General features: G+C 38.6%; 1 protein-coding gene across 1 annotated transcript in view; it reads right to left on the reverse strand.

The window, feature by feature from the left end:
• Positions 1 to 21,998, reverse strand: part of adcy9 (adenylate cyclase 9) — a 67,114-nt gene extending 45,116 nt beyond the window's left edge. The window contains exon 1 of the mRNA XM_056448333.1: positions 18,528 to 21,998. Coding sequence (XP_056304308.1) covers positions 18,528 to 20,286 — 1,759 coding nt within the window. The 5' untranslated portion in view covers positions 20,287 to 21,998. The remainder of the gene's footprint in view (positions 1 to 18,527) is intronic.
• Positions 21,999 to 23,643: the final 1,645 nt, after the last annotated feature.

Consider the following 23,643-nt stretch of genomic DNA (forward strand, 5'->3'; position numbering starts at 1 on the left):
ATTCACCCACTTTAGGGGTATGGCAAGAACATTTTTAGCTTAGCAAAAATCATTGAATCGCATTAGACCAGGGGTGTCCACGCTCGGTCCTGGAGGGCCGGTTGCCTTCTAAGTTTAGTTCCAACCTCAATCAGACACACCTGGGCTAGCTAATCAAGCTCTTACCAGGCTTTCTAGAAACATCCATGCAGGTGTGTTGAGGCAAGTTAGAGCTAAAATCTGCAGGACACCGGCCCTCCAGGACCGAGTTTGGACACCCCTGCATTAGACCATTAGCATCTCACTCAAAAACTTTAAGTATTTTCAATAATTTTCATATTTAAAGCTGGACTTTGTGTAGTATATGTACTTTCTGTATTTTCTAGGCTGATACGGCCAGGAACTCTGATCTGGTGTAAGAATCAAGGAACTTTGCTGCTGTATCATGGCTGCATAGTACGCAGATTCTAACTGGTGGTGTAAATGTAGTGCTTGGTTTCAAGTGCTGAATAATATTTTTGTGCCTGCTGCAGCCATGGTATTCAAACAGTTTAGCAACAACTGGAGGCTGAGAAAATCTTTTAGTTCGTTTTCACACTTCACAAGTTTGTCCAATTAAAATAGACTCTGGTGAGATCGCTCTGTCAGTGCACTTCACTTTAATAAGTGTGAACACCTATTCACATGAAACAAGTGGAAAGAGGCAAATGGAAAATGTGTGTTTAGGTTTATTGACAGTCAATCTCAGGTGTGGTTTGACTGAAATATGAATTTGACACCAAGCAAAAGCATCTAAAGAAACCAAACACAGGACATGCTGTCATATTATGTGACCATAACAAGACAAGCAGGTTTGATTTTCTCATCAAATTTACCATTTCATCTTAGTGCAGGTTTTAGAAATGCCTTGTCTTGCAGCAGATCTATGATCTTCATGAGGTTACATCTCATTAAAAATACCAATACAATTGCATTTAGCCCTGGACAAGCATTCATGGCTTTTGCTTTGATTCTTTGGTATTTTCTGATGCAAAAGATTTATCAAGGATGTGTCCATAAACGAAGGGTTCAACATTTAAATAAATGGCAGCGTGAAATTTAACACTGTGTCCTAACTACACACAACTTGATAGAGATTCCAGCAACGAGCAATTTGGCGGTCCATACCAAACATGACAAGAAACAATACAACACACATTTAGAAGAACAAAACAGTGCACTAGCACTCCTAGTAAAACTGACAGGTTTATTATATAATGAACAAATAATAACCTCATTAACATTATTAAAATGGAATGCTGAGTGACTGATGTTGTTGCTTTGCACTGAGTCACAGTTCTAGCACTCCTGTTTAAACTATGTTTGCTTGTTTTTTTCTCGATCTGTGGTAAAAAAAATCTGCCATTTCATGTTAAATCGGTATTCAAACTCATACTTGTAGGATTCAAAAGCTGATTAAAGCACATAATCAGTACCTGAGGTATGTAGGTATTTTGTTGTTAGGAAAATATATTTGATATGCATAATTTTGACTTTGGCATACTAAAATTACTTGATTTAGGTGTTGTGCTATGTCCACATGCCACATTAGTTTTTAGTTTACATGACTTTTCAGGGCTCAAAATGAAGGATTTACCAAATTGATCTCTAACCACACCAAAAATAAATAAATAATTATTTCTTAGCCACAAATTTTAAATAACGTTTCAAAACAAGCAAAATATAACTGTATACATGCACTTTTTAACTCAACAAAACAAAAAAAAATGTGACATTTAAAAATAATTACATGCATCTAAAATTATAAACAAAGATTTATAATAATATGGTTAGATCCTAATCAACATCAGATATCAAAACAAAATAAATCATTAACATAGACAAACTCGACAGATTATGCTCTGTAACACACCCCCACACACAAACACTTTCGCACGCACACACACAACATGACTCTGACCTCTGGCTACAGGAAGGTGTCTTATCAAAGTAATTCCCTGACCTGTTCACAGGCAATGCAAGGCCACAGCCTGGCAAACACACAAAACCAACCAGCTGTGTCAACACACACACACACACACACACACACACACAGCACTCGAGTCATGCAAAAGCTGAGCGCTGGAGAAACACAGAAAAGGAAAGAAAAAATGAAAGCGTCTCAGGCTCAAATATGTCGCCAGTTTCAGAGCATGACTTCGTGAACATGCCGTGGCTTGTTTCTCCAGAAAAAGAAGAGGCAGATTTTTTAGATTAGTCAAGAACAGGTCATGACATCACCTGGCAAGACTTTTACTCAAAATCAGAAGAGCTAAACGTAGAGAGGAATCCTAAAGGAACACTCCACCTTATTTTGTAAATAGACTCATAAGTCAACGAGTTAAACGGTTAAACATTTCTGAATCCATTAAGCCAATCTCTGTGTCTGGCGGGAGCACTTTTAGCTTAGCTTAGCATAAATCATCGAATCAGATTAGACTATTAGCGTCTCGCTGAAAATTTTCAAAAAGTAGTTTCAGGTTAAGTCTTGAGTTGAGTCTTACCATTTTTTAATCCATTCAGTTGCTCATGGGGTATATCCAGAGCACTTTTAGCTTAGCTTAGCATAAATCATTGAATCAAATTAGACTATTAGCATCTCGCTTAAAATTGTTAAAAAGTAGTTTCGAGTTCTTTTTTGAGTTCAGTCTTACCATTTTTTAAATCCATTCAGCCGCCCTTGATCTATGGCGGGAACACTTTTAGCCTAGCTTAGCATAAATCATTGAATTAGATAAGACCATTAGCATCTCGCTCAAAAATGTAAAAAAGTTTCAAGTTGAGTCTAACTATTTTCATTCATTCAGCCGCTCTTGAGGTTATGGCAAGAGTACTTTCAGCTTAGCTAAGCAAAAATCATCGAATCGGAATAGACCATTAGCATCTCACTCAAAAATTTCAAAATTATTTTCGAGTTGAGTCTTGAGTGGGGGAGAAGCTTGGACCAGACGTGTGCTTTTCCGACAGTTTGGTGGTCAACAAACACACCTGAATCTCAGCGAATACTTGCTTCACAGACATAAGAAACATATCCAAATAAAGCTTGAAATAAGTACATTTGAAAAACAAAAGTTTTTTTGATTTGTATTCTGAAACAAACACGAGGTACAGTCCGTACTGTCAAACACACATCACATGACAGCAACTACTCAAGCGCCCACAAACTTGTAAACAAAGTGTCGCTGTCATTTCTGGAGGAGATTCACTATCCAGACCACGTTGTGAATTAGAAGACTAGCATGATCTGACAAAGCATTATCCAGAGGATGATAATATGTACAACGGCCAAAAATGAGGTTGATGTCGTGATCTCGTTCCGTTTGAGTGCACATTAGCTTAGGCAAACAGAAAAAAAAAAATGCTGATTTTGTTTGATTCTGATGTTTAGAAATGAAACTTGAGACGGTTGTTGTTCAATTTTATTGGTGATTCCAAATATGCAATGTAATCGTAAGCTTGCAACAGTTTTGGAGAATTTGATGTTTTATCCATTCAGAAAGAATGCCCGAGCGTACTGCCCGAGAGACGTTTCAAAGATGGCCACCGAGTGAAATGACTTGCCTTAAAGACACTTTGGTTAAACTAACTTATTTCGTTTAGTGATTTTCACTGTTAGGTTTTACAGTGTATATTTTGAAAATAATGATGCCCAGTGCTTCACGGGAGTGGGTGGAGCTAAATATCTCTTTTGGCTCAATGTGACTGTCTGATAGGTGGAATCTTCTGTTTAGAATTATGAGAAATGTAGTTGTTTTCATGACAAATTCATCTATAAGCTGTTTTAAAAAGGAGTTGAATTAATGTGAACAGATGTGTTAAACAAAAGCATATAATGGCCCGTTTCCACTGACTGGTACAGTACGGTATGGTATGGGTCACCTTTATCAGGCTTGCATTTCCACTGCTAAAAGAGTACTAATGGTTTGGTGGGCGTCTTGTACGACAGGAAGTTTCAGTCAATGTCATTTTCACTGGAGAAATGTCTACAGTAAAGCTGAACGGGTCGTTCACATATCATATGAGAAGCACTTTTCACAAAACAGATGCTTAATATATATAAATTCTTCTGTATAAATGTTCATTACCCTGTAGAGCTGCGCATCGTTGGATTTGCCCTTCAATATTTGGACTCTCAGTAATTATTAAACCACACTGAACTGAGCTCAACTGAACTGAACTTAAACACTACAAACTGAACTACACTGTTCCTATTTACTGTGACCTTTTATGTGAAACTGCTTTGACACAATTTACATTGTATAAGCGCTATACAAATAAAGGTGAATTAAATTTAATTGAATTACTAACCTTTCTATGAACAAGATTTGATTATAACTGCAGATCAGTGACAGTGTGAAAAGCCTACTGTAATGTCTGTTATTATATAAAATGATTAAAAAAATGCAACATATGAACAACTTAGGCTGATTTATGCTTTTGCATCAAGCGCACATGTATGCTCTGGCGTAGCCTACACGTGGACACATAGCCCTCGCTGTGGCCGTGGACGACGCTGACATGCACCTCTCAAAAAATGTAACTACATGTCACAACCACGCGTAGAGCAAGCTCTGTGATTGGTCGGCTTGGTAGCGCTGACGAGTGTGGGCAGAGGTTAGAGCAGCACGAGCCCGATGCAGCGAAGTGTTTACAAGTGTGGAGTCCCGTGAAGGAGGCCTAGATGGAAACTGTTGTTTTGTTTTCACCTTATGGTTAAAGTTGTTGCACGTCTGCCGATACCAGCATCAAAATGAGCGAGTTTGAGCCACTTGTACATTAAGGTAGCGTTCAGAAAAAACAAAACACCAGCGAAGAAACTCGACACAAAGGAACATGAACACCTACTGCCTACTGCCAACACAAACAGCGTGCAGAAGTATAAATGCACGGCTACACGCATTGCATGTGCCATGGGTCACGCTGATCACTCCATGCAGAAGTATAAACCAGGCTTTACGGTCTCCAATATGTTACCTAAACTACACACAGCATACATTTAGTCCTTATTTGGCTTCAAAAACAACACACAACATATAGCCCACAGTAAGAGCAAACCTCTCATCTGCATCTTTATTCTTCACCAGCACTGTCCATCATTCCCAGTTCATAATAGTCCAAAAGGTGATGAGAATAGTTAAACATGGCAGTTTGTTCATGTACCCTTTGCAAAGGGTACCCAAAAAGTGGTATAGTTCTGTTCGCTTTTTGGTACTTTTTGACAGTGGAAACGGCCATAAAAGCATACCGTACCGCTCAGCAGAAACGGGCCATGAAGTCATTTACCAACCTCAGATTTACAACAGGTCTGTTAAGATTTCTAATTGTTAAAAATATAAAAATCCATTTGCCTATAAAGAAAATAAAGGTTTTTTTAGGTAAGAAAAAACTGACTAAGTGCTTCTAAAAATAAAAAAATCCAACAAAAACAAAATCAAAAACATTGATTGGATGACATTTACTGAATTAAATAAACCACAAAATGAAGTTTCATGCATTCATTCATTTTCCTTCAGTTTAGTCTCCATTTCAGAGGTCAACACACCGGAATGAATGACCAACTATTCCAGCATATGTTTTACACAGTGGATGCCCTTCCAGTTCCAACCCAGTATTGGAAAACACCTCGCATTCACACACACTCATACACTACGGCCAATTTAGTATAGCACATGTCTTTTGGGCTGTGGGGGAAACCGAAGCACCCGGAGTAAACCCACACGAACACAGGGAGAACATGCAAACTCCACACAGAAATGGACTTGAACCAGCAACCTTCTTACTATGAAGCCACAGTGCTAACCACTGAGCCACTGTGCCACCCCCAAAATGTGGTATTGTAGTTAAAAAAAAACATTATATTGTAGCTAGTGCACTTAATGTTGTATAATTTACATGCCTAGAATTTAGGTGGCAGCTTGACATGCTTTCAAACCCAATGGCTTTCCCTTCTCTCCCATGTTTTCCTGCATGCCTTCTTACTGGCCTGTCTAAATAAGCAAAAAGCCCCAAAATACACTTAAAAATGGTTGGCAGTGTGTATAACACGCTAGTTTTCCCATTCCAAACATCTATATATAGAACAAACCCATTTTGGGATCAACAACCAGCTGCGCATTTACATGCTCGCTGCTTTACTGATTTCAAATTCACGTCAAAAACGTCTTGGTGAATCAAAACCAGGACTGAATGGGTGTCTAAAGACAGAAAAGGCTCAGGGCTGTGTGTATTTGTACCAGCGTCTTGTCTCTGAAGATCCTCAACAGACTGGACAAACCTGTCCAAGCTCATGACCTGTGGCAGAATGAGGACAGACAACATCAACTCTCCATACACCACGTGCATTCAATACTCAATGTATACACTGAGAGCACATGTGTGTGTGTGACGCAAAAAAATATGACTGTTTATGCATGTCTATAGGAGTAAATGGAGGAAGGGAATTTCTTTCCCAAATAAAGAGCGTGTCTGTATCTCCATGTGTGAGAGCAGGGCTGGGCTGCTTATCTGCAGGAACGCACTGCGATCTGCTCTAAACTACTTGCACTGGGAGTATGGCTAGCTGATAAAACAGGATGATGGCTTTTTAAAAAATTATATACAGTCATAAAATGACCAAAACATCTGATGTTCATGGCAACTTTTTTAACACATTTGACCTCCAATGTGACCTAGAAAAGAAAAACATGACCTTAAAGAGCAGTTTTTGATAAGGAAATGAAACTAACTGCACTTGTTTCCATATGTTTATACTAGCCACGGGCCGGTATAAGATTCTGACAGTATGATAACCTTGAAAAAACATATCAAAGTATTGGGATACTGCTCTAAAACATATTCTTTTTAATTTTCTGGGTTGTCCATTGCTTTGAACACAATATATTTTATTTTAAGAAACATTTAACACATTTTGAAACAGTAAACATGCCAAGCTAAATAATTCAAACAAATCATTGACTTCTGTGGTCTTCATTAGCTTCAAAAACACAGATTTGAAAAGGGTCTCTTTTTTATCTTTGGATATAAAGTAAGCCTCTGCACTGTTTAGGTCTACAGCATGCTAGATATTGGTTCACTTTTTAAAGTTTCCTGAAGGGCAACAAGATGCCTCAGTGGTTAGCACAATCGCCTCACAGCAAGAAGGTCGCTGGTTCGAGTCCCAGCAGGGTCAGATGGCATTTCTGTGTGGAGTTTGCTTGTTCTCCCTGTGTTGGTGTGGGTTTCCTCTGGGTGCTCCAGTTTCCCTCACAGTCCATAGACATGCGCTACAGGTGATTTAAATAAACAAAAGCCGTAGTACATGTGTTTGAATGAGTGTATATCGGTGTTTCCCAACACTGGGTTTCAGCTGAAAGGGCATCCGCTATGTAAAAAATATGCTGGATAAGTTGGCGGTTTATTAAGCTGTGGCGAACCCTGATGAAAAAAGGGACTGAGTTGAATTCATCCTACTCGACTTGCATACTTTTACTCACATAGTATATAGTACGGTAAGTGATATCTAGTAAGGTATACAGCAGTTTGTCATTTCCAATGTAGGCAGGCAACTTGCATGATGCGCATGAGGGAGTGAGGCGCACATGTTGTGCAAGCGGCACGCAAGTCAAATGCACGCAATCTCCAGCCGCAGCTAGCTAAAAAACATCTGAACTTTTCAGATTTCAGTAACAGCAGACTAATCACCTCAGACAAACACAGTGCACCCAAACACTGCAGCGTTTTTTTTTTTGGCTTTTCTCCATAAACTTGTGTCTGCGCTGCAGCAATGATTTGTCTGTTTGTCATCCTCTGAGAAAATCGTTGATGGTCACTAAATACGAGAGATGGCAGGGGAGCACGAGCGCAAAGTCCATTGTAAATGGTCAAGGAATCCACGCGTACGCGCTTGTCACTTCAGGTCAGAATAACAACACATGCGAAAATGAGAGCTGTAAAACAGCAGTGAGGAGACTGTAAATAAAAAAGGATGTAAGGATGACACCAGAGTGGCTTTTGGGTTTCTTTTCTAGTGCATCCCAGTCACTAGTTCCCCATCTGAAAGATGTTTTAGCATAGGTGGTAATAAAGTCATTCAACTTCACAATATGTAATGTTGCAGTATGGATATAAATAATGATGATTGCTTCTTTTACTTGAAAGCTCAGATTTGATTATCATAATTTGTGTTGTTGACAGAGTTTGAGGTTTACTGCATCATTATTATTGACACCTTACAGATGTTGATCTACTTTAAAGTTAGCTTTGATTATCGACGCCAGTGGTGTAGTGGTTAGTGTGTCGACACATGCACTCCAGTGCTCACGTTGACCCGAGTTCAATTCCCGCCTCGTGGTCCTATGCCAATCCTTCCCCTCTCTCTGCTCCCCATGCTTTCCTGTCAATACTCTATACTGTCCTGTCCATTAAAGGTGAACCCCAAGTTTTATTGTAGCGAACATTTTATTTGAAGATTTCACAGCAAAAAAGACACTATCTGAGGGGCGATATTACTACAGAGTAAAATATTCTTAAACATACAAGGTAAGAGTATATGTTTATATGGGGACATTAGTTTGGTTGTATTGTACCTTTGTAATTTGCAAAATAGTCTTAAAAAACCAACTTGAAAAAGAAATTGTGAATCGTGATTTCCACAGAAAAAATGGTGATCTGATTTTTTTCCATTTCGTCCACCCCTATCAATACTTCTTTCCCCCACTGTCTATATATATATATATATATATATATATATATATATATATATATATATATATATATATATATATATATATTTACTTGATCAAGTATAACCCATCAATCAAAGCTGAAGGCATACAGCAGATGGTGTACAACAGGTTTTACAGCAAACTGTTGATCATGTTGATAAACGACAGGACTGTGCATCTCAAACATGATACAGTATACTCAATCAGTTGCCTTAAAGCGTTAAATCTGTCCAATTGTTTTCCTACTGTACTTTCCAGGATCCTCAAACAAAGTGAACCAGGCAAGAGGAAACAAACACTGATATATAATTGCTTTGTAATCTGAAACTCAGTGAGCTGCAGAGATCATTTATCAGCTCTCAGTGTTGCAGAGCAGTGGTAGAACAGATCAGGAATAAAATTATGAACATGCAAGCACGATAAACACAAAGAGTAGGTATGCTACACATAAGTTGGCTCGGTCTATTTACCAACATGAAGTAAGTATGATAAGTGAGAAGTAATAAAATAACTAATTACTTTTTTTGCATTAATGAATAACAAAGATGAATAAATACTACTAATAAATGTATTGTCCAATGTTTGTTTATGTTTGTAAGTACATTAAAATTAAGGAATGGACCATTATATTATAGTGTTACTACTGATTATTATACATATATTACTATTATAATATTAATAATGTCTATCTATCTATTTATCTTTCTATCTATCTGCAGTAATAATTCATTTACCCATTTAATAAAGACCCCTTTTTTCAGAGGCATCTAATGCTGTAAACTAATGTGAACGTAGTTTCATAACCTTAAGGCAGATCTCACAGGTAAACAACCATTTTATAAAGTGTCAATTTCATATGAATTCAAATTGTATGCAAATGTATGTATTTTTTTCTGTTTTATGTTTGTTGGGGAACAGAAATCATAGAGGCAAGCTCTCCATCAAACATTTTTTAGACTTTATTTTATTGGTTAAAATTTATTGTAAGCACATGCACATTCAATTGAAATTAAAAAAACTTTAAATCTTATGAGTTTATGAAAAATTATATTTTTTGGGTAGCTTATGAAATAAATTAGAGTTTTCATGGTTTTTTTCCCCAAATTCTGGTATTTCTGTTAAAATGACAACTTGACAACAATTGACTCAGAAGTTGTCATTTTAACAGAAATACCAGAATTTGGGGAAAAAACATGAAAACTCTAAATTATTTCAAAAGCTACCCAAAAAATATAATTTTTCATAAACTCATAAGATTTAAAGTTTTTTAATTTCAATTGAATGTGCATGTGCTTACAATAAATTAACCAATAAAATAAAATCAAAAAAATGTTTGATGGATTTTTTAATTTCAGTACTGATTAGTAGTATCCAGTAGTATCCCAGTATCGTGAAAACACGACTTCCACGCAACTAGTGTGTGTGAGAAGAATAAAGTTGCGCAAAACCACCTTGAGTACCAGTATATTTCTGTTTTTGACTTCACTTTCACATTCATTCGGCTCATTGTTTTGGCATAAATGACTGTCAAAAATTAATGTTAAAAAATGCTGGCGATAAGAGCAATGAACAGACATCCAGTTGAGCACAAGCCTTAAAGTGACATACCACTACATGGTAAAAAAATGCAGGGTTCCACACAATTCATTCATGCGGTTACAATATCCATTCACTTAACGCAGATTGAACAAAAACAATTAGTTTTCTATAGAATGGTGTTGTTTTAGCTCATTTTAAATAAGTACTTTGAACAAGCAGCAAACATCTTTTTTTTTTACATAAAACATTAAAATGCTCTTGGCTCAGCTCGGCAGATGAATTTCATAAATTAATACAGGGAGATAACAAATGCTGAAAACACCACAAGTGTCTCAGGGTAGTGAATAAATCAGTGTTATTCATTCCGACAGGCAAGTAAAACATGCAGACTTCCACATTAACCATGACTTGCTGTTTAATATTCACAGGCAACTATCTGTTTCTCGATTTGATTAGGTTTACAGTACTATTTTTCATTCATTTATGAAAAAAAAAAAAAGCTAACTGACTGGCATTCTGTGATTGTGTCCATGTTTTCCACATCACTGAAATCATAAGGGTCTATAAACATTACCATCACTGGGTCATATTAAATAATATAGTCTAAGTCTATACAAATTAGCCACTAATTCGCCAAACATAAATCAGCTACGTACTAGGGCGGCACAATACATAGTTCCAGCATCGATATCGCAATATAAACATTCGCAGTAGTCACATCGCGAGTATACGCAATGTTGAGTCTGGATTATCACTGATCATTTCGCAAGTGTTTTTTAAGGCCTGAGACTATGTGAGGGCTTTAAAAGCATTCAGGCATAAGAAATTGAATAGTTTATAACGTTGACAAATTAATAACGATAAATTCTATTGAATTGTTTATAAAATGAAGACTATACAGTATTATTTTGCATTTGATTATTAAACTACTGTAGACCTGAATTCATTTCAGCTCCTTAAAAAAAACAATAAAACGCTGTTTATTCAATCTTATCTATGCTTGTAGCGCTTTACAATGTAGATTGCGTCAAAGCAGCTTCACATAGAAGATCATAGTAAATTGAAACAGTGTAGTTCAAGTTCAATTCAGTTTAGCTCAGTTCAGTGTGGTTTAATAATCACTACTGAGAGTCCAAACACTGAAGAGCAAATCCAACGATGCGCAGCTCTATAGATCCCGAACTATGTAAGGCAGTGGCAACAGAATCCTGCAGAATCATCCCAATCAATCTAAACTGATCAGTTCTTTCCAAATAATTACTCAAGGCATCTAGCGAAACTGTATTTATATCGCAATACATATTGCAGAATAAAAGTATTGCAATGTTAGATTTTTCCAATATCGTGCAGCCCTACTATGAACTAGCATAATGGTGTGCTGTTTGTGTCCAGTCTGTCTGCAATCACAGACTTCAGTGGTGTACAGCAGGGTCAGACCACGGCCAGGTACCATTCAGGGGAAAAACTCTGGAAATAGAAGCGCTTGCGGTGAGAGTGAGACAGACAGTGACGCATCCCTCACACATCTGGGTTACTCGCGTGTGTCATTGTTCGCACCCGCTCACCCACTGAAATCAGACGGTCACTGAGGGTGACAGGACTGGCACTGCGGCAAAGAGCCATTTGCGAGACTATTAGTGCATCACCCTGATACACACTTCAGATTGTCTGGCATATAACTTGCAGTGCGAGTACAGATCTTTCAAGTGCACTTTGAGTTTAAGATGCGACTGGAATTGGAAACAAATCAAGAACCAGTGTAAATCATTTTATGTACTTAAAAAAATTTTTGGGATCTTGGTGAATATACACTCACCGGCCACTTTAATAGGTACACCTGTCCAACTGATGTTAATGTAAATTTCTAATCAGACAATCACATGGCAGAAACTCAATGCATTTAGGCATGTAGACATGGTCAAGACGATCTGCTGCAGTTCAAACAGAGCATCAGAATGGGGAAGAAAGGTGATTTAAGTGATTTTGACAATGAGTTCATTGTACTCATGGCCTTCACAGTCACCAGAGCTCAATCCAATAAAGCACCTTTGGAATGTGTTGGAATGGGAGATTTGTATCACTGATGTGCAGTTGACAAATCTGCAGCAACTGTGTGATGCCTGCAGCAACTGTGTCATGTCAATATGGACCAAAATCTCTGAGGAATGTTTCCAGTACCTTGTTGAATCTATGCCACGAAGAATTAAGGCAGTTCTGAAGGCAAAAGGGGGTCCAACCCAGTACTAGTAAGGTGTACCTAATAAAGTGGCAAGTAAATGCAAGTAAACAGCTACTGGCAATTTGAGAATCAAAAAAATACTTAGGTAGCAAAACATAATGAATACCTGTGGCTCTTTATGATACATTGAGCTCTTATGAAGTGGAAATATTGGTGTTTGAAAGGAACAGACGATTATTTAGTATATTAATCAGATTTAATCAATATTCTTTGTAAAATAGTGTTAATAAACGTGACTACATTCAAGCATTTTGTGCAACTGGGCATTCAAATACGACACCTTTTAGTTAGATTTAGTTCATAAACACCTCACATTCACAAGCTAATTATTATTTTTATAGATTTTTAACAATAACAAAACCTAAAAATTCAGTTTTAAAACCAATTTCACCAGTTGCAGGAATTTCATGAATCACCCATTAGGGGCTCGTTTTGGAGAATCATCATTTGAAGACTCTCTATAATTTGAATCAATAATTTTTAACTGGAGACTTTCTCCAAATTAATAATTTAAACCAGTGAATCTTTAACTGGAGATTCACTCTTGACCAGATCAAGTGAACCAGTGTGTTGTTAACTGCAGAGTCACTCTGATTGAACTAGTGAATCGTTAACTGGAGAGTTAATCTAACTGGATCATTTGAATGAATGATTTGTTACTGGAGACTCACTCCAACTAGAACATTTGAACGAGCGACTCGTTAACTCGAGATTTGCTCTGACTGGATAATTTGAACCAATGAATCATTGACTGGAGGTTTGCTCAGACTGATCATTCAAACTAGTGAAACATTACCTGGAGACTCACTCCGACCGTATCATTTGAACCAGTGAATCATTACCTGGAGACTCACTCTGATCGGATCATTTGAACCAGTAAATCATTACCTGGAGACTCACTCTGATCGGATCATTTGAACCAGTGAATCTTGAACTGGAGACTCACTCTGATCGGATCATTTGAACCAGTGAATCTTGAACTGGAGACTCACTCTGATCGGATCATTTGAACCAGTGAATCATTACCTGGAGACTCACTCTGATTGGATCATTTGAACCAGTGAATCTTGAACTGGAGACTCACTCTGATCGGATCATTTGAACCAGTGAATCATTACCTGGAGACTCACTCTGATCGGATCATTTGAACCAGTGAATCTTGAACTGGAGACTCACTCTGATCGGATCATTTGAACCAGTGAATCATTACCTGGAGACTCACTCTGATCGGATCATTTGAACCAGTGAATCTTGAACTGGAGACTCACTCTGATCGGATCATTTGAACCAGTGAATCATTACCTGGAGACTCACTCTGATCGGATCATTTGAACCAGTGAATCTTGAACTGGAGACTCACTCTGATCGGATCATTTGAACCAGTGAATCATTACCTGGAGACTCACTCTGATCGGATCATTTGAACCAGTGAATCTTGAACTGAACAGTGAATTATTATTTACATGTTATTATTCACACGTGGCATCAAAGTACAGCGACAGCGCTCCAATATCAGACGATTGATTCAGCCAGTGCTGCATTAGTACAGCGACTGCAGGAGCTGCGATGTCAACACCGATATTACACGATCGGCTTAGTTCACCGCATGACGGCAACCACGTGTGTTTCGGGTTTATTATTGCACAACTTCCGTCTCACAAATTTCACAACAAACAATTCACTTTTTACACCCTCTCTATCTTGTACACGTCATGCTTATTAAAAGACTACAAATATTTTACTGCAGTATCATCTTTTGTTAAATAATTTGTTTATAATGACTAGATTGTTTGCACAGGTTTATTTTCGACCATTTTAACACACTATTTACTGCATTCAGCATCCATAAACGATTTAAATGATATATTTTAGTAAATAACCTAAATATTAACTCAAATAAGTCTTACAGACTTGTAATAAAGTAATTATCATCATTGATCCTGACACAGCTTTCTTAACAAATTAAGTTAAAACGAATATTTTATTAAATATAAAAATATATGATCATAAAATCTTTTATTCCTGTTAAGCAGTTTATGCAGAAATGTTAAGTGACATTGATGTACCTGCTCTTTCTGGGAACTTTCTACTAAGTGTAGCTCTGTTATTTTGCTCCTTTTGTTCAATCTCTTTGGATTAAAGTGTGTTTTTGAAAATGTTTTTATTATCCAAAATAATCTTATTCACTGCTTAAGACTTAATCAAAACACCTTGTTTTGGGTTTTACACTAATATATAATGGAAAGTTTTATACCTACAAATGTAAATAAATGTAAACCCCTTTTTAGCATATTCAAACAAGAACTGCAACAGTTCCGACATCCCATTCAACATCTAGTTGACATCAAAAGACTGATGTATCAACTCCTAGAATTTGTGCTTATTGTTTTGTGCTCAATAGGCCTATTCGTGGATATTTATTTCCTTTTTCTGTGCCCTCTCGTTTCCCCCTCATTTCTCGTTTGTTATATAAGCTACTTATATTTTATTTATAATTTCCCTTATTGTTTAAAAATGAACTATACTTTGTAGAGACTGTATTCTGTTTTAATGTACTGTAAATCTTTTGTTGTTATTGCAATAAATAAATAAATAATCACACCATGTGACCGGTCATCATGACTGCAGCCACTTTGAACCCCCAAAGTGTCCGGCTTGACGGCTTTGTTTTCAACTCCGCCACCGCCTGCGCTCGGCTAATCTCATTGACTGCCAGCTGCAGCCGTGCTTTATGTCGAACGCACATTTTAACAGGAGATTCGCTCCGATGGATCATTTTTGAACCGGTGAATAATTACCTGGAGACTTACTCTCACCAGATCATTTGAACAAGTAAATCATTACCTGGAGACCAGATCACTTGAATCACTGAGTTGTTCATTCAAGATTAGGTGCGATCGTATCAATTGATACCATCATGAATGAACCATTTAGTTCTCTTGAACTGGTGAAATAATTTAACTTGTTCACAAATGCTTTATTTTGCCATTTCATCTGTGAGCAGGTGCCACAATCCCCAGTTCAAAAAAACAAAACAAAGAACAACATATTTTAATGAAAAGCAGATAGAAAGGTTAAACGCTATGCTTTGGAGGGTCACTAAGAAAACGTTTCCAAAAACAAAAATTAGTACAGAAAGCTAAAGCCACGAAAAGCTAATTGTTCAAGGACTTCTAGGAACCAAGACCCCCAAATCTCTAATTTAATTTGACTAATTCACACCAGACTTTATCAATAGGATCCAAAGAATACAAGCATTTTAAAACTGATAAAATCCAAAGACCGACACATAAACCCTATTTTATTACACAATAAGTGGACAAAGTCTCTATAAGTCTAATACTATGCATTCTGAAACAAAAAATAAATAAATAAATACTATGGGAGGAGATCCCAAGACGCTTAGCCAGAGAACACCAGAGTTCAGATTAAGGAGAGAAGCTGTAAGGACAGGGCTTAAAAAAAAAAAAAAAAAACAATCTCTGCTTGCGACTGTCACAATGGCTTTAAATCAACAGATCTGCTGGATGCAGACATTCACAGAGTCACTGATGTTATTGAGAAAGCAGATGCGTGACGGTGTCAAAGGGAGGCAACAATGAAAGAGCTACAAATGAACAACAATGCCTTTAAATCACACTTATGTAATGCGTTTCATTTTAAAAATCTTTAGCCACACCTGACCTGACAATGAGACGTGATTTTAAAAAGCTAAATATATCAACTCAAATAATAACTACTAAAAAATTAAGCTACCAACAAACTGGTTTTGATTGCAAACCAAACACTGTGTTTTTTTTAGCATTTGGCACTGTGCGAATGTTAATTTTGGACACATTTGGAGCCCTTTATACAGGGTTCTGAGAGGTCAAGGCTACAGACTGCAGAAAAAAAAAAGTCAAAAATCATTATCTTTTTCCTGTTTCTCTACAGTCGAGTAACTGAAGAGATTACATGAGAGAGCAATAAAAGTAGACAAGAGTTGCAGCCCTTTGTACAGAGTCCTGAGAGGGTACAACACTACAGGGTGAACAATAAAAGACTATCATCTTTCTCCATCTTCCACATCATAGCAGAAAAATGAGCTAACAGCAGTCAATAAAAGAAAAACACTGAACAATCTAACAGCATAACACAAGCAGAAGTACCGAATGTTAACATGAGCATCATTCTGTTCTGGTGAAGCTTATGAAGATGTTTTGTCTCTGTATTTAAAGAGCACAAACTAAATAGACATTCTGAACATGTATTTTAACATTTTTTTTCCTCATATCTAAGCTAATTATTTAGCTTCGGAGAATGAAAATTTACATTGTCAATAGGGATCTTAGACTTTTGCAGCCCAATATACAGCTCTGGGGGAAAACAAGGTAAATTACCACTTGAAAGTTATCATTTCTCTTAAATATGGCCCATTAATAGGCAAGTGTGTAAAAAAAAACAACAACCAAATAGCACGTCTTCTTATTTTCAAATGAGAATATTTGAATTTAATAAAAATAAAACAATTAAATTATTTCATTTATTGAGCAAACATAAGTTTATATGCAAAATAAAATTCCACATTAATTTTCCTAATATTTATGGTCTGAATATATGGAATGTTTCATATTGACCTACAGTATAGTCACTGTCTGCATGCTATAAATAATATTCTTTTTATGTTATATTTTAATATTTAATATTATTTATTATTTTACATTTGAATTTTTGAAGACACATTAGAAGTAGTTTACAGAATTAAACAAACACTAGTTAACATTCTACCCAATACACACACCTATTAAAGGGACAGTTCACCCAAAATGAAAACTCTGCCATCATTTCCTTTAGGGCTGCACAATATTGGACATATACATGTGTGTGTGTATACATGTGTGTGTGTGTATATATATATATATGTACACACACACACACACATGTATGTATGTATGCATGTATGTATATATATATACACACACACACACATGTAAATATGTATATACACACACACACTTACTTGTTCTAAACCTGTTTGACTTTCTTCCGTTACACACAAAGATACTTCCATAGTGTGTGTTTTTCCTATTATGGAAGTCGGTGGTTACAAGTTCAGCTTTCTTCACAAAATATTTATTTTTGTTCAACCGAATAATGAAACTCATTAAGGTTTATAAACTCATTAAGGCTGCACAAGCTGGAAGGGCATCCGCTGCAGAAAAATATATGCTGGATAAGTTGGTGGTTCATTCCCCTGTGGCGACCCCAGATTAAAAAAGAGACTAAGCCCAAAAGAAAATGACTGAATGAATAAGGCTGCACAATATATTATTCTAGCATCGATATCGCAATGTGCGCATCCGCAATAGTCACATCGCAAGATATGCAATGTTGAGTGTGCATTATAGTTGAGCAGGAGCTACAGAATTGTATTTTATCACTGTATTTATATGGAATTTATATGATTTATGCAAAAAAGAAATCTTACTTAGAATGTTTGTTTCAGTTCTAGTCCAAATATCTACATTTCAAAGTGAAAACCAGATTATTTCACTTACAGATAATTTAGCTTATTTTAAGGAAAATCTCTTAATTGTGACTTATTTCTTCTGACGATGAAAAAAAACAATATTTTGACTTGCTCCCAGATTTTTTTTTTAATATTTGGACTAGTAAAAAGAAAAAAACACAGTAAAAAAGCATTTTTTTTTCTATTGTGGTTGTTCAATTTCTGTACCTGAATACTGTTAGACTCCCTGTAAAACTGTCAAATAGTTTCGTCTTTTGAATAAATGGAATTCACATTACAATATTTATCAAAGAAAAATTAAATATTGCAATATTATATTTTTACAATATCATGCAGCCCTAGTTTATAACCACTTGACGAGGAGTAAACTTAAGTTGAGGTGAACTATCCCATACAAAACAAATCTAAAGAAGCACCAATGACTTTGAAGTGGTCTCTTACTAGGTTCCAGAGCTACACACATTTAAATAAACAAACAAACAAAAAATTCACAAAATATAGCTATAATCGTATGTCTTACCTTTCAGCTGATCAGTGACACTGTGCCCGACACGTTCAATCACTCGTCCATCTTCCCTCTCATAGCGGTCGTCCAGAAAACCTGCTGTGACCTCCGACAAGTGCACCTTTCCTGCTACGCCCAGCTGCTCCATGAGATTGGCTAAGTTGACATCATTGGACCAGACGTCAAACTTGAAGCGCTTCATTCCCAGAATCCCACAGAGCACAGTGCCCGTGTGCACACCGACACGCATGTTCACCGTCTCCGACATCTCCTGGCAGAACTGCTCGATGGCCTGGATCATCCCAAGCCCCATTTCCACACAGCAATACGCGTGATCAGTGAGCGGTTCGGGACAGCCCGCCACACAATAATAGCAATCTCCTAGAGTGCTGATTTTTTCGCAGCTGGTCAACTCACAGAGACGGTCAAAGCGGCCGAAGAGGTCGTTTAAGAGTCCCACCAGAGCATGGGCAGACTTGTTGGCACTCATTTTGGTAAATCCCACAATGTCAGCAAAGAGGATGCTCACTGGCTCCATGCGCTTCATGTTGAAGGGCCTGAAAATGATCTGTCCACGAGGGATGGAGTTCTTCTTTCGCTTGTGGCTTTTGGGGCTGGATGAGGTTACGGCAGCTGCGGCGGCCATGGAGCACGTACCTGCGCTGTATCGTTTCCCTGAGCTCTCGCTCTCCTCGTCCCCCTGCTTCAGCAGCTCGTCCGCCACCGAGCAGGGCATCACAGAGTGGATCATCCGCTCCTTTAGCGCCTTCTCAACCTCCAAGTCCTTCCCATGCATGATGGCCTGGCCGACTTTGAGAAAGGTACTCCGAGAGCGCACTTCAGACATTATGAAAATATGGATGCCGATGACATGTGCACACAAGTGCAGCAGGAATTTGCCTGGGCCAAGCCAGCTGAGTGTGCCCGAAATTCCTTCCCTTGACCCAACATAACTCTCGTCCAACTGAGCAAGGTGCAACCAGCCTAACGCTTCATAGAGCACTGAATACAGCAGGCCTAGAAGCACTGAGGCATACAGAGGCAAGTGCAACACACTGTACAGCAAGAGCAGCACCTCCATACAGAGAGAAAATGTCCCAACGGGTGATATGCAAGAAGCATTTTGATAAACAGGTAGTGGTGACTGATTGTCTGCTCTGTGGCCGTCATAATGAGCAAAGTGAGCAGTCTGAGTCTGGGGTGCCAGGGTGATGCCAAACATGATGACAGTGAGGAGGAAGGAGGTGTGGTTGTAGAATCGAGTATAAGGCTTTGTGAATGTAAACCATAGGAGGACGAGGCACAGTATAAGAAACCCTGATGTTGGGACAAGGAAGTTTGTAGGCTCACACCTAGTGCTATTGATCCCGAAGTATATCCCCCACAGGAGTGCAGCGGTGGCCAGGTAGAACAGGATGTAGCGGAATCTTCTCTGCATCTGCGGGAAGCAACGCTCCCTGCATGCCTCCTCCAGGATGGGGGAGTCAAATTTGGGGTCCCAGCACTGTGCGGCAGACCTCTCAAAAAGTGGGGGCACCCTCCTCTGACTGCTCAGGTGAGTCATCACTGCTCTAGGAACACCCAACTCCCCTGAGCTACAGCTTGAGGAGATGCTGTATTTGCAGGGTTTGGAGGAACCCATGTCAGGGACAACAGATTGGTTTGGACGCACCTGCTGATTATGGCTGTCGTTTATCCGCACAGTAACTGCTCCTCCTTCACTGTCGCACCAAACCTCGGTCTTATGCAGCGGCTGTTGCTCTGGCAATGACATGGCAATGAGACAACAATTAATTATCACATATCACAAACTGTTGACAGCTCAGGGGAAGTGGCACTTGGCTTTTAAGGAGTACAAAAAACAAAGTTTGTATTTGAAAAAAGTCCAGCGTGAACCAAACTCCAAGTGCATTCACGCTATGAAGATGGACTGTCCTGGACTCTTGAGCAGTTCCTTATCCGTGCTGGGATTACGTCAGCAGGACTCGGATTCCATTATATTTCTGTGGCTCAGTGGCGCGTGAACGCGCATGTGTGTACTTTTGCTCCGTCCGCGCGACTGACGCACTGTCACTTTCTTGATCCTCCTTTTTCGACAACATCGTTTTAAAATACCCTTTTCATACCACAACACTAAATACGTAAAGTTTAAATTTAGAAAATGATTTACAAAGAGTGTTAAAGAGAGTTTTAAGTTAGTTTTTAATCAATCAAGTCAACGCTGTCCCTCATACACCCTCTCCAATGCTCGACAATATTTGAATTTAATTTCCCTTTCCAAGTGATATGCAAACATAACATACATTTACATTTCATATTTCAAAAACGCCAGATTTGACACATTTTTTTGAACTATCAACTTCGGTCTAATGCCAAATTTAAGTCGAAAAAATACCAAATGCTTTTGGTTGCGGTTTATCAACAGTGTTAGCTGTTGAAGAGATCCACTTTCTGAGAGAAAACTTCTTTTAAATGCGCCATGTTTCCCTTTAAAGAATCAAAAAAATAAAAATAACAAAAAGTTGCAAAACATCTCTAACAACATACTCCCTTGGGTTCTGGCACCATAATGGTCCTCACAAAAGTGAACGCCTGACAGTAAGACGCTGAAGTTGCCTGTGTTTCCCGTCAAAACTCGGGGCAGATCTCGCTACTTATGCACTTCTGCCCAAGCCGAGGGTCAGAAGATGGCCTATTCCCATGGAGGAGCCCCGTCCTTTCCTGAACACCCACTCCGGATGTCAACCGTGAATATTCCAGCTTTCAAAGCGCATTAAACACTTCCAGGCTCAAGTCGACGTCGTGACACCTCCAGATGACATCAGCGCGAGGGCGAAGCGCGCCTGTGCATATCTGCCAGCTCCAGAAGACCAATAATACTCAAGATTTCAACTTCCAAGAAGAACTAAACACTGATGACACCGAGGCGCTCACACAAGCTGAAGTGTGCTGAGGGAAAGTACACCCTTGTTTCTGTGCAATCCTTTCTAAAGCCAGTCACTTAGAAGAAATCTCATATAAAGTGTTGGAAATGAAGACGAAAGTTTTCTTCTTCTTCTTCCCCAGGCCTCACGTCGTTTGATCGGGCTGGCAGTTGTTTAACATTGCTGGAGTTCAGAGCAAGACTGACATCTCACGTTGCTTCAAATCCCACGCCAATATTATTATCCGCCTCTTTAATCTCCACTTTGTCTGTTCAGCATTCCTCTGAAACACTTTTTTTTCCCTCCGTGGGCAAAGCTCATGCCAGGCGAGCACACCGCCGCCGTCCTCTTCCGTCCGCTCTCGGTTCTCCTCCCCGTCTGCTGGAGCTTGTGTGGCGGCTCTGGCTGGAGTTGAACCCCGCTGGCTGGCTCTTTTACCCGTGCGCTGCGTTCACGAGCTCCGCCACCACCATGTTCTGGGCGCACTCGGGGAAGATGGTTGTGGGTGTGCGGCGGGTGGACAACTTGAGTTCTGTACAGTGTTGAAATACAGGGGAGGGGGCAAGTCGCGGGGGAGCGCGCACGCAGGGATCTTTAACGGCGGCGCGCACGCATGAGAGCGGCTCGATTTTGACGACTTTTGGGCAAGGAGCCCGTGTGATGTAACAAGAAGGAGAAGGTACGTTGACGTGTGTATTTATTTGAGTCTAGATTAACTGCAAACTGAATTCCAGGTGCTCCTTGAGTTGTTCAGTGACGCACAAGTTAATCAGTCAAAAACATTTGCATATATATATAGGGGAGAACATACAAACTCCACACAGAAATGCCAACTTACCCTGCCGAGACTTTAACCTGGGACCTTCTTGCTGTGAGGCGATTGTCCTACCCACTGTGCCACAGTGCTGCCCGTGAGTAGCTAATGGTAATTTATTTACTTACTCTAATTTTACTTTAAGATATGCTCTGGCCATATCTAGGAAAAAAATTAACATTGTTTGTTAGGTCATCTCCTGTGAGATTTGTATGCTTTTTAGAAATAATACTAATTCATTGATTTCTGTATGTTCCCCTAGACCTGAATCTACTGTTGTTGGATCCATTTGTTTCTCTACTAAAAAAATCCAATCACAAAATCAGGTCTTTATTTTTAGATGTTGTCATCTCAAATCCGACTTCTATTTCTTATTGGAACAACCTTTTTGATTATATTAAATGGTCGTAGGCGACGCAGTGGCGCAGTAGGTAGCGCTGTCGCCTCACAGCAAGAAGGTCGCTGGTTCGAGCCTCTGCTGGGTCAGTTGGCGTTTCTGTGTGGAGTTTGCATGTTCTCCCTGCGTTCGCGTGGAATTCCTCCGGGTGCTCCGGTTTCCCCTACTGTCCAAAGACATGCGGTACCGGTGAACTGGGTAGGTAGTGTCCATAATTGTCCGTAGTGTATGAGTGTGAATGAGTGTGTGTGGATGTTTCCCAGAGATGGATTGCGGCTGGAAGGGCATCCGCTGCGTAAAAAGTGCTGGATAAGTTGGCGGTTCATTCCGCTGTGGCAACCACGGATTAATAAAGGGACTAAGCTGAAAAAAAAATGAATGAATGAATAAAGGGTTGTATGTTTAGTCACTCCCCCAGACATATCATTTAACAAATAAAATTAAAGAAATATATTTTTTTAATTATTCACAGATTTTATCCAGATAAACAATTTTTACAGAAGCTCAAATATGACATTGACGTCTCTTGCTCTTTCTGTAAGACTTCTGAGTCTGTTGCTCAGTTGTTTCAGGAATGTTTAATTGTTCTTAAACCTTTGTTAAATCGTTCTTGTCTGATGTGAATACTCTAATTGTCCAAAAGGTTTGTGGTGATTTTCTTTAAGCTATATACATATTATTTTGGGTTTTTTTCATTAAAGAAAACATGAGTATAAACCTCATATTATTTAATGGAATTTTTTTTATACATAAGTGTAAATATACTCAGCGTAAACCATTCATTCATTCATTTTCTTTTCGACTTAGTCCCTTTCTTAATCTGGGGTTGTCACAGTGGAATGAACCGCCAACTTATCCAGCATATGTTTTACGTAGCGGATGCCTTTCCAGCTACAACCCATCACTGGGAAAGGAAACACATACACACTTATTCACACACATACACTATGGTCAATTTTAGCATACCCAATTCACCTAAACAGCATGTCTTTGGAC

The sequence above is a fragment of the Danio aesculapii genome, chromosome 22 (genome assembly GCF_903798145.1).
Source record: "Danio aesculapii chromosome 22, fDanAes4.1, whole genome shotgun sequence".
In the NCBI taxonomy this organism is placed as follows: Eukaryota; Metazoa; Chordata; class Actinopteri; order Cypriniformes; family Danionidae; genus Danio; species Danio aesculapii.